General features: G+C 48.4%; 1 protein-coding gene across 2 annotated transcripts in view; it reads right to left on the reverse strand.

The window, feature by feature from the left end:
- Positions 1–18488, reverse strand: part of ADCY1 (adenylate cyclase 1) — a 116447-nt gene that overhangs the window by 79997 nt on the left and 17962 nt on the right. For both annotated transcript variants that reach the window (XR_010945363.1, XM_067745730.1), the window contains exon 2: positions 15473–15622. Coding sequence is in view for 1 of the 2 variants with exons in the window: in XM_067745730.1 (XP_067601831.1) it covers positions 15473–15622 (150 nt within the window). In the remaining variant the exon portion in view is untranslated. The remainder of the gene's footprint in view (positions 1–15472; positions 15623–18488) is intronic.

Here is an 18488-nt window from a genome sequence, read left to right on the forward strand (position 1 = left end):
CTAACCAGTGGAATAAGATACAAAGCCAGAAATCAAAGGGACAGATTTATGAACATGGATCATATCAAACATCCCAGCGTCCTATGAAGGCTATATAAAAACCTCAGTGTTTTTCTTGATTATCAAAATGGGACTTAAACGTATTATCCTTAATACATTTAAACAACAATTGTGAGGGCTCTGCTTCCGGAAAGATGGAGATGTACTTTTCCCTGCTCCCCCCACTAAATACACCAAAAGTCCAGGGCGTTACACATAAAACAGTCATCCAAGGCTGTGAAAGGCAGAGAGGAGGTGGCAGGAACCTCAGGACCAGGGATGGCATGGAGATAAGTCCTTGGACTTTCTTTTTGCCTCACATAACCCAGACTGAGTGCTGGACATGTGGGTGGCCCAGAGGTGCCGACAGGCACGGCAGTAAGTTCCGACAAAAGTCGGCTCTCTCTAATCAAAGGATCAGGATAGGGGCAGCCTTGTGAGAAAACTGCTGTACAAGAATGGTCCCACTCCAGGCACACCTCCAAAAATATCTGCAAACCTCCATCCTCCCCAGGCTGTGAGGAAGCACCAACCCCAGGCTGGGGTGTCAGAGAGGCCATGCAGGGACCCCTGCCTTTGGCCTCCCCCATCTGGTAACACGCGGCTCACCTCTCACACTGTTCCACATAGTCAGTGAAGACCAAAGGCTTTCCTGCTCCTTCCAAGTCACAAGCCAGAACTCTCTCCTGCACAGCAGTAAGGAGGTATCCCCACCCCCATGAACCCCAACCGAGGCCCAGTGTGGAGCCTGGACTTACAGCCCCACTAGGAAGTACTGGGGTGGTGGTCCCCACTTTCAAAGAAGACACAGAGTCTCATAGGTAACACCCCAACTGTCCAGGTTCCAATCAGAAATCACTCATCATACAAAGAACCAGAACAATCTCAACGAATGAAGATAGTCAACAGACACCGACACCAAACGACAGAATGATCAGAATAACTACCAAGATTTGAAAGCAGTCATCCTAAGAATGATTCAACGAACAACTACAAACATGTCTGAAAAAGCGAAAAAACAGAAACTCTCAGCAAAGAAATAGAAGACACAAAAAAAGAATCAAATGGAAATTTTAGAACTGGAAAAAAATCTGAAATAAAAAGCTCAACAGATGGCAACAACAACAGAATGGGGAGGACAGGGGAAAGCTCAGTGAACTTGAAGACGAAACAGTAGAAATTAACCAAACTGAAAAACAGACTGGAAAAATAATAGAAGAAACAACCCAGACGTCCATCAACGGATGAATGGATAAACAGCATGGTCCGTCCACACAGTGGAATACTACTCAGCTGTAACAGGAGTGAAGCACTGGCCCATGCTACAACACGGACGCACCCTGAGAACAGTACGCACAGTGAAAGAAGCCAGACACAAAAGGCCACGTACTGTGTGATTCCATGTATTGCTACGTGAAATGTCCTGAGCAGGCAAACCCACAGAGACAGAACATAGATTAGTGGCATCTAGGTCTGGGAAGAGCGGATGGGGAGTGACCACCAATGGGTACAGGTTTCTTTGGGGGGCAATGAAAATATTCAAAAATTAGATTATTGTGATGGTTACACACTCAAAATATCAAAAAAAAACATTTAGTTGTTTTGAACTTTACATTGAACTTAATAGTACTGATACATAAACTATAGATCAATAGGCTTTTTTAAATTAAAAATAAATAGCAACTATAGTGGTTTCAAAAGATGCTGTGAATGAGTCAGACCTCTTTAAAAATCCCTCCTATATCACTGAAAAGGAAACTTGCTTCCTCTTGATAAATTTCCTCACAATGGGAAATCAAAATTGTCCCATTTACCTTGTTAGGATGACAACTGAAGATGTGCTTTGTAAACAGCTGTAGGTAATTTTAGAATTACGAATTAATAATGGTATTTGAGGAATATCAGGGCCTTTGGAGCAGTGGCCTGTGCAGTCAGGTCAAGGACGCGATCTCAGGGGTAGGACCTTGCAAGCCCAGGCTCCCTGGCTGGGCTACGGGGAACGGCAGGAAAGGAGGCCCCCAAGGAGCTAAGGGGTGACCTTCAGAGGCCTCTCACCCCCTTCCCTAGGATCACCAGCTCTGACAGGCTCAGACCTAAGGGTTAGACCCCGGTGGGGAGCTGTGATCACCTAAGGCTCCCAGGTGGTCCCTGCCCCCCAGTGGAGCAGCCCTTCCAGCTCTACCCCAACTCTCACCAAGCTGTAGGAAGACAGAGCTGCAGCTTACCAACCTGCCAGCCCTGACTGGAAAGTAATACCTGTGCGCCCCACCCCCATTAGCTTTATGAATGCCACCCACTGCTCCCCATCTCCCAGCCCCTACCTGGCAAACTCCTACACATCCTTCAAAGCCCCAACCAAATACTCTTCCAGTGCACGTCCCACCCTCCCTACACACAGCATGCCCCTTGGACACGCCCATCCTCCAGCTGGGCCTCGCCACAGGGGCCAACTGCTGCTGCTCTCTGTCTCCCATCCAGTTACACCACATCTTGCTGAGACCAGGTTCCCTCCATCCCAGGGTCTCCAGAGCCGTGGGCCAAGCATTCAGATGTGCAGAGTCATGAATGACTACCCCCACAGGGATTCCAGCTGGGCCTCTCCCAACCCAATCGGGCACCAAGAGGCAAAGGGCCTCGGGGCTGACACCACTCATGAACGCAAGCCTGGGGACACAGGGGCTGCTCCCCTGCGTGTCAGTCTGAGCCGCATAACTGAGATTCTGGAATCCTAGCTCCATCCTCCAGAGTCATGAGCAAGGTTATCCTGCGCTCAGAGGAGTTTCTGTCCTATGCGTGATCAGCTTGGAAAGGTGTTTTCCTTCGACGTTTGTAGGACTCAGCTGTCAAACCACTGGGACCTGGTGATGACTTTTTGGCAAACTTTTCATTACTGAGTCCATCGTTTTAATGATCATAGGATGTTTCAGGCTTTCTTTTTCTTCTAGAATCAGTTTTAGTAACTAACACCATTCTGGGAATTTGTCCATTTTGTCTAAGTTTTCAAATATTCTGGCAAAAAAAAAAACCTCTTAGTGTTTCCCTCTCATCTATTTTTAACCTGGCTTTATCCCTAGGGCGTGTGCTTTCCCATCCCGGATCATCTCGTACCTGCTCTTTCTTCTTGTTCAGTCTCTCTAAAGTTTTTCTGTGTCAAAGAACCAATTTTTGATGCTTTTGTCTGAAACTGAAAGAGTCCTGTTAAAAGACCCCTCACAGCCCTCTGGAATACTTTAATCCAGATATCAATCAACCCAAAACATCTGTGTGAGCCTTTTTTTGTGGCTGAAGAGACACGAGGATGTAAAGGCAGAAAGCGGGCCACAGCTGGTTTGGGGGGGATTCTGGGCTTTGGCCCCTGCTCTCCTCCCTCTGCCACCAACGGCTTTGTCACTTGCGTTATTGGCCTTCCCACATCATTTAAATTCTCCGAGCCAGCCCCAGTTCTCGGGTTTACAAAACGGAACAAAGTTTTTACATGCTTAACTGCAATACAGGGGGCTGAAATTAGTTTTAAAGATCTAAGAACCCAGAGGAGAGAACACCTTCCGATCAAACACATTCCTCTCTTCTGCCACAACCCCGCGGGACAGGACAGAGTCGGGCAGCCCTGCGTAGGGGCCGCTGTTTTGATTCGGTGGGAGGAGGGGGTCACTGACAACTCAGGTAGCTTTTTCAAAATATAGCAGAGAACCTTCTAGAAGTAGAGTGCGTCCAATGAAGCAGACAGGCCCCCTGCCCATCCTCTCCAGCCCCTCTGGTTCTGTGGGTTGCCCTGAGGAGGAAAGAACGCTTCTAATATTCACACTTGTGAAAACGTTGGAGGAGGCCTTGCTCTTGGAGACTGGTCTGGGGAGAACATACCTGTCCGTGTCTGCAGGGAGCAGGGCAGGAGATAAAGAAACACTCAGATTTTGTAGCCAAAGCAGTTGGACTTTCTTTTAAAATAGCAACTTCAGGGCTATTAATTCTAAACCCTATGGGAGGGGAGGAGATGCTCCCGATTTCTGGCACAATCATCACTGTCTTCTCAGTGTTGCTGCAAAAATCAGTGATTACAGGCACGGAATGCCCACGGGTCCTTCCCGGCTGCAGGCGGGTGAGAGGTAAGAGCTCACAGTGGCATCCTTGCCTAAGACAGTCAGAGACTCTTCCCAAGGTTTGAGGTGAAGGGCACCCTAAAATCTACGTAACTGAATCACTTTGCTGTACACCTGAAACTAACCCAGTATTGTAAACCAACTATACTTCAAGAAAAGAAAGAAGCAACCGATCAACCTGGGCGAGAACAACGTTGGCATCAGATTTGTACAGAGCGGGGAAGGACCTGCGAATCCCATCTAAGTTACTGCCCGGGATTCTGCAGTGGGAGCCATGCTTCTCAACAGTTTGCATCTGCTGATTCCTGTCCCGGAACAAAAGGGTCCAGCAGCTGCGCCAGGCGAGGGTTCTGAGGTTGCGTGTCTGCATTTCACAGCAGGTCCCTCACTCGCCCCTCCCGCAAACCCTGGCCGGCCAGTGGTGGCCACACAAACGCAGGCCTGTCCTGCAGGTGCATCCCAGAGAGAGGACGTCTAGGGGGGCTCTGGAGAAACTCCTGCTTCGGGCCATGAAGCACAATCTTCTCCTGCCTGCAGAAGCCTCCTCGGCATACCTGGGTGGACACTCATCTGGGGAGAGAGGAAAGAACAACCTGCCCGGCTTCTAGGGCAAGTCCTGCCTCCGCACTGACCCCCCCCCCCAACCTGCATCTGACCAGCTCTCTGTCCTGCTCAGACACATCAGGGGCCCCGCCACGCGGTCCGGTGCGCCACCTTCCACCGAGGGCAAAGCCCTGCCTCCCTCTCACCTTCTCCCATCTCCTTCCAGCTGAGGCCACAACAAACTACACGCCACCCCTTGACCACCAATCACATGCCCCGCCCCGTCTCACCGCTCATGCGCCTCCCTGACTCGGTCTTGCTCAAGGACCCCATTCCCAGCCCCTGCAGCGCAAACCCGGCATCTCCCTGCCTCCCCCCAGAAGCCTGTGGGGCACAGCTGCCGCCACACAGTGGTCCTTCTGGAGCTGGACGCCCCACCCCACCCCCTCCCAGAACTGGACCACGTCCGCAGCATCCTCTCCCAGAACCCCCTTCCAGAACCAGGGTGCATCCACCATCCCCTCACATCACCTAGGGTGCCGCCTTACTGGGTCAGGGCCTGGAGAAGACTCTGGAAGCGGCTATGGAACTGGATTGCTCTGTTACTTGAGTTGAAGCATGAAAACGCAGACAAGCCCATATGGTCAGGGCGTCCCTCACCTGCAACTCAGGGGGCTGCGGTTTTCACACTGACACAGAGGTGTGAGTTGGGCAGAGCTGCCTGGCCACCTTCAGGCTCCCCTGGCCTGGCCAGGCCGTCCCCTGGTGCCTACTGGTGCTTGAGAGCCCTGAAGAGGTGGCTGAGCCCCACTTGAGCCCGAGTGCTTGCCTTCTGCCCCCCAAAGAGACAGGGCTCCCTGAGCTAAAAACAGGCGTCCCAGCCAGAGGCAGGGAGTAACCTGAGTGCCAGGGACAAGGCCTCCCAGGGAGAGAGTTGTCCGGTGATACGACCCGGGGGTTCCAATCAAAAAAATATAGCAAGTCAGGATACTGCCTCGCCCCCTCTCAGGACCAGCCAAGGGAACTCACAGGGGTGACCCATCCGCACTTCTGCATTTCGTGTGCTCAGCTTTCCCAGCAACAGATGAAGCCACAGAGGAAAATGACTGATACGGTGGAATACGCGAAAGATTGAGGTTTCACACAAAGAAAAGCACAGCTAGAGGAACAGACTTGAGGAACACCAGCCTTTCCCTAGTGAGCGGCTCATTCAAACCCACGGGAAAGTCAGAGCATGAATGGGCAGAGGATCAGAACATGCGCTCCACAGAGAAACACAACCGGTAAGCACACATGGAAAAGTGGCCACCACGCAAGGAACCGGCATCTGAGTAAACGGGGGGTACCGAGTTCTAACAGGAAGAGAGGAGGGAAGGAGGGACGGAGGGAGAGAGAAAGTGGGTCACGTGCAACGCTGGGGATACACACCAGAACCCTGAACGCTGGGCCCACCCCAGCTTTCCAAGCCATGGGACTGGGCAGGCCTGAGAATCTGCATTTCTGGCAGGCTCCCTCTGACGCCAACCCTGTCGGCCCCAGGACCCCACTCAACCACTGCTACCCAGAGCTGGGTGTAACTAAGTATTACTTATAAGATAAAAGGAAGCACAACATGTTTTGGAAAATACCCAGGACAGGGAGAGAGATGACACTGTAATATTTGCACTCCTGAGAATGTAACCAAGGATACTTCAAGTCTATACGAATAAAGATGCTTATGAGAAAGAAACATTTTTAAAAACATGGTGTCTAAAAGTCAGATGCGGAGACCTGCATGAAGACGAGGAAGCAGCAGCTGTCTTAGGTGACCTTTAGGGCACCAGTGGATACACCTGTGGGAAATGTTAAGTCAAAATGCAGAAAATAAAATTATGTATACACCAAAATGACGAAGATGAGGGAAGAGAATGTGCGTAAGGACGGAAACTCGAAAATACAGAGCACTCAGCTGGGTTCATGGGATTGGGTGATTGCACATTTCCTGCTTAAGAACATCAGGTCGGCGGTTAGAACTCAGACCCGTCGCTGAGCTTCCGTGAGTCTGGGACTGAGAAGCTCCTTGCTCTCGGAGCTGCAGAGAGGTGACACACGTACAGCAGCAAAGGCTAGGTTCGCAGCAAGCACGAGTGCTTGCTTGGCCACTGTGTTCCCTGGACGGGCGTGCAGGGGGAGGGATGTGCACTTGCAGAACCCGCACGCGCAGGCAGCAAGAGTGGCCACACCATGGCCAGCATCCTCGCCATCAACAGATGGGACCCATTGGAGGGACAGAGGGCACACCAAGCATTCGAAAATGTTTTAAGGGTAGATGCTAGGTAGTCTATAGGAAAGGCAGCAAGAGTAAGAAAAGAAACGCAAGACAGAACCAGAGAAAGCGGATCCAGAGAAAACCATAATTTGAAAAGACACATGCACCCCAATGTTCACAGCAGCACTATTTACAAGAGCCAAGACATGGATGCAACTAAGTGCCCCTTGATAGATGAATGGATAAAGAAGGTGTGGTACAGTTTCAAGATGGCGGAGTAGAAGGACATCCACTCACTCCCTCTTGCAAGAGCACTGGAATCACAACTAACTGCTGAACAGTCATCAACAGGAAGATACCGGAACTCACCAAAAAAGATAGCCCACATCCAAAGACAAAGGAGAAGCTGCAGTGAGATGGCAGGAGGGGCGCAATCACAATAAAATCAAATCCCACAACTGCTGGGTGGGTGACTCACAAACTGGAGAACACTTAGACCACAGAAGTCCACCCACTGGAGTGAAAGTTCTGAGCCCCACGTCACGCTTCCCAACCTGCGGGTCCAGCAAGGGGAGGAGGAATTCCCAGAGAATCAGACTTTGAAGGCTAGAGGGATTTGACTGCAGGACTTTGACACGACCAAGGGAAACAGAGACTCCACTATTGAAGGGCACACACAAAGTAGTGTGCGCATCGGGACCCAAGGGAAGGAGCAGTGACCCCTAGGAGACTAAACCAGACCTACATGCTAGTGTTGGAGGGTCTCCTGCAGAGGCGGGGGGCACCTGTGGCTCACCACGGGGACAAGGACACTGGCAGCAGAAGTTCTGGGAAGTACTCCTTGGCGTGAACCTTCCCAGAGTCTGCCATTAGCCCCACCAAAGAGCCTGTAGGCTCCAGTTCTGGGTCGCCTCAGGCCAAACACCAACAAGGAGGGAACTCAGCCCCACCCATCAGCAGACAAGCAGATTAAAGTTTTACTGAGCTCTGCCCACCAGAGCAACACCCAGCTTTACCCACCACCAGTCCCTTCCATCAGGAAGCTTGCACAAGCCTCTTAGATAGCCTCATCCACCAGAGAGCAGACAGCAGAAGCAAGAAGAACTACAATTCTGTAGCCTGTGGAATGAAAACCACATTCACAGAAAGACAGACAAAATGAAAAGGCAGAGGACTATGTACCAGATGAAGGAACAAGATAAAACTCCAGAAAGACAACTAAATGAAGTGGAGAGAGGCAACCTTCCAGAAAGAGAATTCAGAGTAATGATAGTGAAGATGATCCAGGACCTCGGAAAAAGAATGGAGGCAATGATTGAAAAGATAAAGAAATGTTTAACAAAGACCTAGAAGAATTAAAGAACAAACACCTAGAAGAATTAAAGAACAAACAGAGATGAACAATACAATAGCTGAAATGAAAAATACATTAGAAGGAATCAATAGCAGAATAACTGAGGCAGGAGAACGGATAACTGACCTGTAAGACAGAATGATGGAATTCACTGCTGCGGAAAGAATAAAGAATGAAAAGAAATGAAGACAGCCTAAGAGACCTCTGGGACAACATTAAACACACCAACGTTCTCATTTTAGAGGTCCCAGAAGAAGAATAGAGAGAGAAAGGACCCGAAAAAATATTTGTAGAGACTGTAGTCGAAAATTTCCCTAACTGGGAAAGGAAATAGCCACCCAAGTCCAGGAAGTGCAGAGAGTCCCAGGCAGGATAAACCCAAGGAGAAACACACTGAGACATATAGTAATCAAATTGCCAAAAATTAAGCACAAAGAAAAATTATTAAAAACACAAAGGAAAAATGACAAATAATATACAAAGGAACTCCCATAAGGTTAACAGCTGATTTCTCAGCAGAAACTCTACAAACCAAGAGGGAGTGGCATGATATATTTAAAGTGATGAAAGGGAAGAAACTACAACCAAGATGACTCTACCTGGCAAGGATCTCATTCACATTTGACAGAGAAATCAAAAGCTTTACAGACAAGCAAAAGCTAAGAGAATTCAGCATCACCAAACCAGCGCTACAACAAATGCTAAAGGAAATTCTCTAAGTGGGAAACACAAGAGAAGAAAAGGACCTACGAAAACAAACCCAGGACAATTAAGAAAATGGTATTAGAAATATAAATATCAATAATTACCTTAAACATGAATGGATTAAATGCTCCAAACAAAAGACACAGGCTCGCTGAATGGATACAGAAACAAGACCCATATATATGCTGTCTACAAGAGACCCACTTCAGACCTAGGGACACATACAGACTGAGAGTGATGGGATGGAAAAAGATATTCCATGCAAATGGAACTCAGAAGAAAGCTGGAGTAGCAATACTCATACCAGATAAAATAGACTTTAAAGTAAAGAATGTTACAAGAGACAAGGAAGGACACTACATAATGATCAAGGGATCGATCCAAGAAGGATATAACAATTATAAATATATATGCACCCAACACAGGAGCACCTCAATACATAAGGCAACTGCTAACAGCTATAAAAGAGGAAATCGGCAGTAACACAACAATAGTGGTGGACTTTAACACCTCACTTACACCAATGGACAGATCATCCAGACAGAAAATTAATAAGGAAACAGAAGCTTTAAATGACACAATAGACCAAACAGATTTAAATGATATTTATAGGACATTGATCTGAAAATAGCAGATTACACTTTCCTCTCAAGTGCACATGCAACATTCTCCAGGATAGATCACATTTTGGGTCACAAATCAAGCCTCGGTAAATTTAAGAAAAATGAAATCATATCAAGCATCTTTTCCGTCCACTACACTATGATATTAGAAATCAATTACAAGGGAAAAAAAGGTGAAAAACACAAATGCATGGAGACTAAACAATACGTTACTAAATAACCAAGAGATCACTGAAGAAATCAAAGAGGAAATCAAAAAATACCTAGAGACAAATGACAACGAAGACACGACGATCCAAAACCTATGGGATGCAGCAAAAGCAGTTCTAAGAGGGAAGTTTATAGCTATACAAGCCTACCTCAAGAAACAAGAAAAACCTCAAATAAACAATCTAACCTTATACCTAAAGGAAACAGAGAAAGAAGAACAAACAAAACCCAAACTTAGTAGAAGGAAAGAAATCATAAAGATCAGAGCAGAAATAAATGAAATAGAAACAAAGAAAACAATAGCAAAAATAAATAAAACTAAAGGCTGGTTCTTTGAGAAGATAAACAAAATTGATAAACCTTTAGCCAAACTCATCAAGAAAAAGAGGGAGAGGACTCAAATCAATAAAATTAGAAATGAAAAAGAAGTTACAACGAACACCGCAGAAATACAAAGCATCGTAAGAGACTACAAGCAGCTCTATGCCAATAAAATGGACAACCTGGAAGAAATGGACAAATTCTTAGAAAGGGATAACCTTCCAAGACTGAACCAGGAAGTAATAGAAAATATGAACAGACCAATCACAAGTAATGACATTGAAACTGTGGTTAAAAATCTTCCAGCAAACCAAAGTCCAGGACCAGATGGCTTCACAGTTGAATTCTACCAAACATTTAGAAAAGAGCTAACACCCACCCTTCTCAAACACTTAAAAAAAATTGCACAGGAAGGAACATTCCAAAACTCATTCTATGAGGCCACCATCACTCTGATACCAAAACCAGACAAAGATACTACAAAAAAAGAAAATTACACACCAATATCACCAATGAATACAGATGCAAAAATCCTCAACAAAATACCAGCAAACAGAATCCAACAACACATTAAAAGGATCATACAACATGATCAATTGGGATTTATCCCAGGGATGCAAGGATTCTTCAATATATGCAAATCCAGCAATGTGATATGCCATATTAACAAACTGAAGAATAAAAACCATATGATCATCTCAATAGATGCAGGAAAAGGTTTTGACAAAATTCAACATACATTTATGATAAAAACTCTCCAGAAAGTGGGCATAAAAGGAACCGACCTCAATAAATAAAGGCCATATATGACAAACCCACAGCAAACATCATTCTCAATTGGTGAAAAACTGAAAGCATTTCCTCTAAGATCAGGAACAAGACAAGGATGTCCACTCTTGCCACTATTATTCAACATAGTTTTGGAAGTCCTAGCTAGCCATGGCAATCAGAGAAGAAAAAGAAATAAAAGAAATACAAATTGGAAAAGAAGAAGTAAAACTGTCACTGTTTGCAGGTGACATGATACTATACATAGAGAATCCTAAAGATGCCACCAGAAAACTACTAGAGCTAATCAATGAATTTGGTAAAGTAGCAGGATACAAAATTAATGCACAAAAATCTCTTGCATTCCTATACACTAACAATGAAAGATCAGAAAGAGATATTAAGGAAGCAATCCCATTCACCACTGCAACAAAAAGAACAAAGTACCTAGGAATAAACCTACCTAAGGAGGTAAAAGACCTGTACTCAGAAAACTATAAGACACTGATGAAAGAAATCAAAGATGACACAAACAGATGGAGAGGTATACCATGTTCTTCCATTGGAAGAATCAATATGGTGAAAATGATTATACTACCCAAAGCAATCTACAGATTCAATGCAATCCTTATCAAATTACCAATAGCAATTTTTACAGAACTAGAATAAAAAATCTTAAAATTTGTACAGAGACAAAAACGACTCCAAATAGCCAAAGCAATCTTGAGGGGAAAAAATGGAGCCGGAGGAATCAGACTCCCCAACTTCAGACTATACTACAAAGCTACAGTCATCAAGACAATATGGTACTGGCACAAAAACAGAAATACAGATCAATGGAACAGGATAGAAAGCTCAGAGATAAACCCACGCACCTATGGTCAACTAATCTATGACAAAGGAGGCAAGGATATACAATGGAGAAAAAACAGTCTCTTCAATAAGTGGTGCTGGGAAAACTGGACAGGTACATGTAAAAGAATGAAATTAGAACACTCCCTAACATCATACATAAAAATAAACTCCAAATGGATTAAAGACCTAAATGTAAGACCGGACACTATAAAACTCTTAGAGGAAAACATAGGAAGAACACTCTTTGACATAAATCACAGAAAGATTTTTTTTTTTTTTTTTTTTTTTTTTTTTTGCGGTACACGGGCCTCTCACTGCTGTGGCCTCTCCCATTGCGGAGCACAGGCTCCGGACGCGCAGGCTCAGAAAGATCTTTTTTGACCCACCTCCTAGAGTAATGGAAATAAAAACAAAAATAAACAAATGGGACCTAGTTAAACTTAAAAGCTTTTGCACAGCAAAGGAAACTATAAACAAGACGAAAAGACAACCCTCAGAATGGGAGAAAATATTTGCAAATGAATCAAAGGACAAAGGATTAATCTCCAAAATATATAAACAGCTCATGCAGCTCAATATTAAAAAAACAAACAACCCAATCAAAAAATGGGCAGAAGCCCTAAATAGACATTTCTCCAAAGAAGACATACAGATGGCCAAGAAGCACATGAAAAGCTGCTCAACATCACCAATTATTAGAGAAATGCAAATCAAAACTACAATGAGGTATCACCTCACACCAGTCAGAATGGCCATCATCAAAAAATCTACAAACAATAAATGCTGGAGAGGGTGCGGAGAAAACGGAACCCTCTTGCACTGTTGGTGGGAATGTAAATTGATACAGCCACTATGGAGAACAGTATGGAGGTTCCTTAAAAAACTAAAACTAGACCTACCATATGACCCAGCAATCCCACTACTGGGCATACACCCAGAGAAAACCATAATTCAAAATGCACCCCAATGTTCACTGCAGTACTATTTACAATAGCCGGGTCATGGAAGCAACCTAAATGCCCATCAATAGATGAATGGATAAAGAAGATGTGGTACATATATACAATGGAATTTACTCAGCCATAAAAAGGAACGAAATTGGGTCATTTGTAGAGACGTGGATGGACCCAAGGACTGTCATACAGAGTGAAGTAAGTCAGAAAGGGGAAAACAAATATCAGATATTAACACATATATGTGGAATCTAGAAAACCGGTACAGATGAACCAGTTTGCAAGGCAGAAATAGAGACACAGAAGTAGAGAACAAACGTATGGTCACCAAGACGGGAAAGCGGGGTGGGGGAGCGGGTGGTGGAGGTGGGATGAATTGGGAGATTGGGATTGACATGTATACAGTAATATGTATAAAATCGATAACTAACAAAAACCTTCTGTATAAAAAAATAAATAAAATTAAATTTTAAAAAAAAGATGTGGAACATATATACAATGGCCTATTAATCAGCCATAAAAAAGAATGAAGTAATGTCATTTGCAGCAACATGGCTGGACCTAGAGATTAGCATACTAAATCAGTCAGACAGAGAAAGACAAATATCACATGATATCGCTTACATGTGGAATCTTAAAAAATAATACAAATGGGGCTTCCCTGGTGGCGCAGTAGTTGGGAATCCGCCTGCCGATGCAGGGGACATGGGTTCGTGCCCCGGTCCGGGAGGATCCCACGTGCCGCGGAGCGGCTGGGCCCGTGAGCCATGGCCGCTGAGCCTGCGCGTCCGGAGCCTGTGCTCCGCAGCAGGAGAGGCCACAGCAGTGAGAGGCCCGCGTAACACAAAAAAAATAAAATAAGAAAATAATACAAATGAACTTATTTACAAAACAGCAATAGTCCCACAGACATAGAAAACAAACTTATGGGTACCAAAGGAGAAGGGGGGGAGGGATAAACTGGGAGTTTGGGATTAACATATACACACTACTGTATATAAAACAGATAATCAACAAGGACCTAATGTATAGCACATGGAACCCTACTCAATATTGTTTTATAATAACCTATGTGGAAAACGAATGTGAAAAAAGTAGATATATATGTACGTATAAGTGAATCACTTTGCTGTACACCTGAAACTAACACAACATTGTAAATCAACTATACTTCGGTAAAAATAAATATTTTTTCTTAAGAAAGTGATTTTTTGAAGGAAGTGGGAAAGGAAGATACTTGAAAGGAGATGGAGAGGATAGAAAAATACAGAGAAAGCAAAGGAAGATTCAGAAACACACAAGAATGGCCCCCACGTTGATTTTTCCAGTGCTTCAGGCTATGTATTTAAGGGGAGAGGACTCTGAAGAGTCACTTCTGGGATCCCGTGGAGGTGATGAACGTAATAAGGCACCAAGCTCAAGGGTCTCTTCGCACCGAAGACTCCCCATCGGCGCTGATGACGCTGGCACGGGAAAACGTTCAGCGCACAGCCCCAGGAGACGTGCTCTTTATACTTGTGCATGTGGGTGCCAGCACACTCATACACACACATCCACACGTGCACATATGCACACACACCCACAAGTGCACACACGTGCACACGGTGTGTACAGCGACATATAGGCATGCACACACGCAGTCCACGTGAATGCAATCCACACACATGTATATACCCACACACAGACATGCACACATATACGCACATATACATTTGCACACATGCCCCACATATCCACAAACACACGTGTACAGACACATACAAATGTGCCCATGCACGTGCATACAACACACACATGCCCACATGCACATCGCAAGAATGCACACAGCCTCACAGACACACATCTCCCACACGAACACCACCCACAGACAGAGCCACCCGCTGATCCACACACGATCTAAACATACATGCGCCATCTATTTCTAAGTGATGGCCAACTTTTACTGTAAATACTAGGCATCGTTACAATACCTACAAATGGAAATGTGCGTGTGCATTTTTAAGTGTACAGTCTGTTCTTAACGCCTCGTATTCACAATAATAATAGCATCTCGTTTATAAACCCGTCCCATCCACCCTACCCCGGGAAAACAAGCACTTTGGGAAAGCACAGGAGTCCGGGTGCTCCCAGCTAAAGGCCTCGCCCAGGGCTCTTGGAGCGTCCCCGCGGCCCCAGGACAGCAGCAGAGGAAACGCCGCCGAAAGCGGTGAGCCCGCGACATGCAGGGGACGGTAGCTGGGGCAGTGGGAACCCACCCGGCTCCCTCCAAGCCTTTAGATCACAGGGGACAGTGCAGCTGCCCCAGCAGGCCTGGCAGGAGCCGGGCAGGGTGCTCTGCAGCCTCAGGCCAAGCTGCGGGTGTGAGGCTCACAGGGTGACCATCACTTCCTAGCAACTCAGCGCCTTCCAGCGGCACCAAGGCCAGCTCTCCTCTGCCTCCACTGAGGCCTGCCTCCTGGGCGTCTCGTCCACAGCCCCGTACCTCATGTCACCAACAGTTACGCCGAAGCCCAGGGATGACCACGGGTGGCAGTTCTTCTGCCTCTGCTCCCACGCAGCTGTCCCCTCTCCTCCGACCAGCTGAGGGGGCTGGTCCACAGAGACAGAGGGGCCAGCGGGGGCCTGAGGCCCCTACGCGACTCCCAGGCGGGCCAGGCTGGGCCTCACTCCCAGTGCCCTTGGTGAGAAGGCTGTGCGGCTCTATGCCCCCCGCCCCGGGCCCCCCATGTCCCTCGGGGCGAGACCCCGGTACTGACCTGCTTCTCGTTCTCATCCTCCAGCCTCAGCCGGTCCTCGATGCAGTTCCGGGCCTGCAGGAAGGCCTTCCTCTGGGAGCGCTCAGCCAGGATCCTCACGAAGACCCCGTACATGTTCACGCCAAGGAAGAGCAGGGCGTTGGCACCGAGCTGGAGGGGAGAGAACATTGCAGAGGGCTACACACAGGGCCCAGCTCAGCAGAGGCTCCTACGCGTCCTCCGACCACCAGCCCATGAAACGACTACGCCAGCCAGACCCACGGTGCCAAGCCGGTTTCACATGGCCACGAGCCAGGCCTCATCCCTCACCCTGTGCAGGGGTCACCTGTGCTATAAGCTTGTCACGTAACGGAACAGTAGGAAAGGACGCAAGGTGTGTCCCCCGAAATTCACGTGGAAGTCCTCACCCCTAACCCCCCAGCCTGGGCCTGTATTTGGACACAGGGTCTTTCAAGAGGTAATCAAGTTAAAATGAGGCCATTAGGCTGGGCCCTAATCCAACATGACTGGTGTCCTTATAAGAAGAGGAGATCAGGACACAGACACGCACGGAGGGAAGACAGGACACAGGGAGAAGATGGCCGTCGACACACCAAGAAGAAAGGTTTCGGGAGAAACCAGCCTCCAGAAGTGTGAGAAGTAATGTCTGTTGTTTAAGCCACCCAGTCTGGGCACTTAGTTACAACAGCCCGAGGAAACCATTACACCCAGAAGTTTTGAACGTGAAGACAGAGTGGTTATTCCCACAAAGGCAACATGGAAAGCTCTGGAGAGAAGCAGTGAAGGAGAGTTGATTAAAAACAAAAAAGAGGGCTTCCCTGGCAGCACAGTGGTTGAGAGTCTGCCTGCCGATGCAGGGGACGCGGGTTCGTGCCCCGATCCGGGAAGATCCCACATGCCGCGGAGCGGCTGGGCCCGTGAGCCATGGCCGCTGAGCCTGCGCGTCCGGAGCCTGTGCTCCACAACGGGAGAGGCCACAACAGTGAGAGGCCCACGTACCACAAAAAAAAAAAAAAAAATGGTGCCCACTGTCACCCAGAACACCTCATTGTGACCTGAGCGTCTCCATGTGACCTGGGCATCTCCGTGCGACCCAACCATCTCCATGTGACCCCGAGTATCTCCATGTGACGCTGATCATCTTCGCTGTGCCCCTGAACACCTCCAAATCTGAGCGTCCCGCTAGCTGGAGCGTCCATGCTTTAACCCGGTGCGGGGCTGGAACACAAATGCATCTTCAACGCCTGTGCCACCTCTCACAGGCACAGTGGCCAGCACTGGCTGCACTCCGGTGCACTGCACTGGCCCCCGTACCACGCAGCGTTTTCTGCGTCTAAAGGACCACCTGCTGTATTCTAGGATCAGCTCATCCCAGTCTGTAGATGAAGGCGCTTTTCTGGTGGCAGCGGGAAGACCGGCGTATATGAAACAATAAATTGTAATTTGGTGGAGTCAATATTTAAATGCGTACTGAGCGTGTTTAAAACGCCCACAGGCAGTAGTGAACACGTTTCTAAAAATTCAAACGATAGTGAGTCTTTGCACAAAATGCGCTTCTCTCCCAGCAGACCCTTAATCACCTGTGGCTTCTGCACGCCCCTCCCAGCCTCTATTTAAGGTTTTGAACATGCAGAACATATAACACACAGGACACCTCTCCCGAGATGCCCTCCAGCCCGTCAGCCCCACAGCTTCCGTGACCCCTGCAGTGAAGCGCCCAGCTGTCACTGTCGAGCGGAGTACGCAGTCGGGTGGAGAATAAGGAGTCCAACTGAGGGGCCAGGCGCCCGGGGTCAGCTCAGCACAGGGTGCAGGACGCCACAGGTCACACCTGGCAGATGCGGCTTTTCCAGAATGCAGGGCCTCAGGTGGCCGATGGCAGAAAAGGGGGGGAGTGCGGGTCCCTACTGAGGTCTGGGCAGAGACGTGAGGCATGGGCTGGGGGCAGAAGGGCCAGCAGAGGCTGGGCAGTTTGGTCAAGGGAAAACTCAGGAGCAGAGTGGGAGCGGGCTGGGTCACCGGGAGCCCCACCTTGTCACCTCCTCTACACCCACCTTCCCTTTACTCTGGCCATGGTGACCCCCCCAGGGACAGCAAGGCCCAGCCACGCAGTCACTGAGTACCTAGCTGCCCTGCCACACCGTGTGAGCTGCTCACATGGAAAACAGCCCCACGGCACACCCCACAGCTGGAGTCTGGCGGGCAGGGCGAGGCGGAAGCAGCGATCTGGGGAGCGGGCAGGTCTCCCCTGCCTGGTGCTCTGCATTCACATTCACACACCCAGGGTGCTTCCACGCGCCCCAGAGATCTTCCCGCAGGAGAGTGGAAGAGGAGGCCGTCCACGAGAAGCTGCTGGCACACCGGCCCCCCTGCATTCCCACACACCCCCAGACCAGCAGCCACGGTGACGGGCACACAGCAGCGACAAGAGGTGCAGCCCCTGCCCCCATGGGGCACAGGGAGGTATCAAGACTGGCCTCCTAATCAGTGATCAGGGACGAGGGTGACAAGGCAGAGAGAATCTGGCCCAGAGGTCACCTGGAGAGGGCGTTGGTTCACACCGGCACCAGAAGAGAGGGGATGGGGGCAACAGGCTGAGAGGGTTCTGAGCTCGGGGAAGGGTACGTGCCGGGGTGGAGGCTGAGTACCACACCCCAGAGCACGTGGCCGCAGGACCATAGGGCGTCCTGGTACTGCCAAGTCCTTGCCAACCCCACGGCATCCCTGCTGGCACTACACACACAGGCCCTGTGTAAGGGCAGGGCCCCCCGCTGCAGAGGGCGCGGCACACCCAGCAGACCTGCACACCGGGCCTCAGCATCTGGGCCCCCAAGGACCTTCCCACAGCCCATGCTGCCCTGGATGCCAGGGCCCTGCCAGGACCTCAATCCTGCACCTTTCCCACCCTTGGAAGGCTTGCCCTTCGAGCTCTCTTCCTTGTCTAGCTGAAACTCCACAGCCCAACAGGACAGCCCCCTACCCGCTCACACTCTGGAAGCGAAGCCAGCTCCGTGCA

The sequence above is a fragment of the Pseudorca crassidens genome, chromosome 8 (assembly GCF_039906515.1).
Source record: "Pseudorca crassidens isolate mPseCra1 chromosome 8, mPseCra1.hap1, whole genome shotgun sequence".
In the NCBI taxonomy this organism is placed as follows: Eukaryota; Metazoa; Chordata; class Mammalia; order Artiodactyla; family Delphinidae; genus Pseudorca; species Pseudorca crassidens.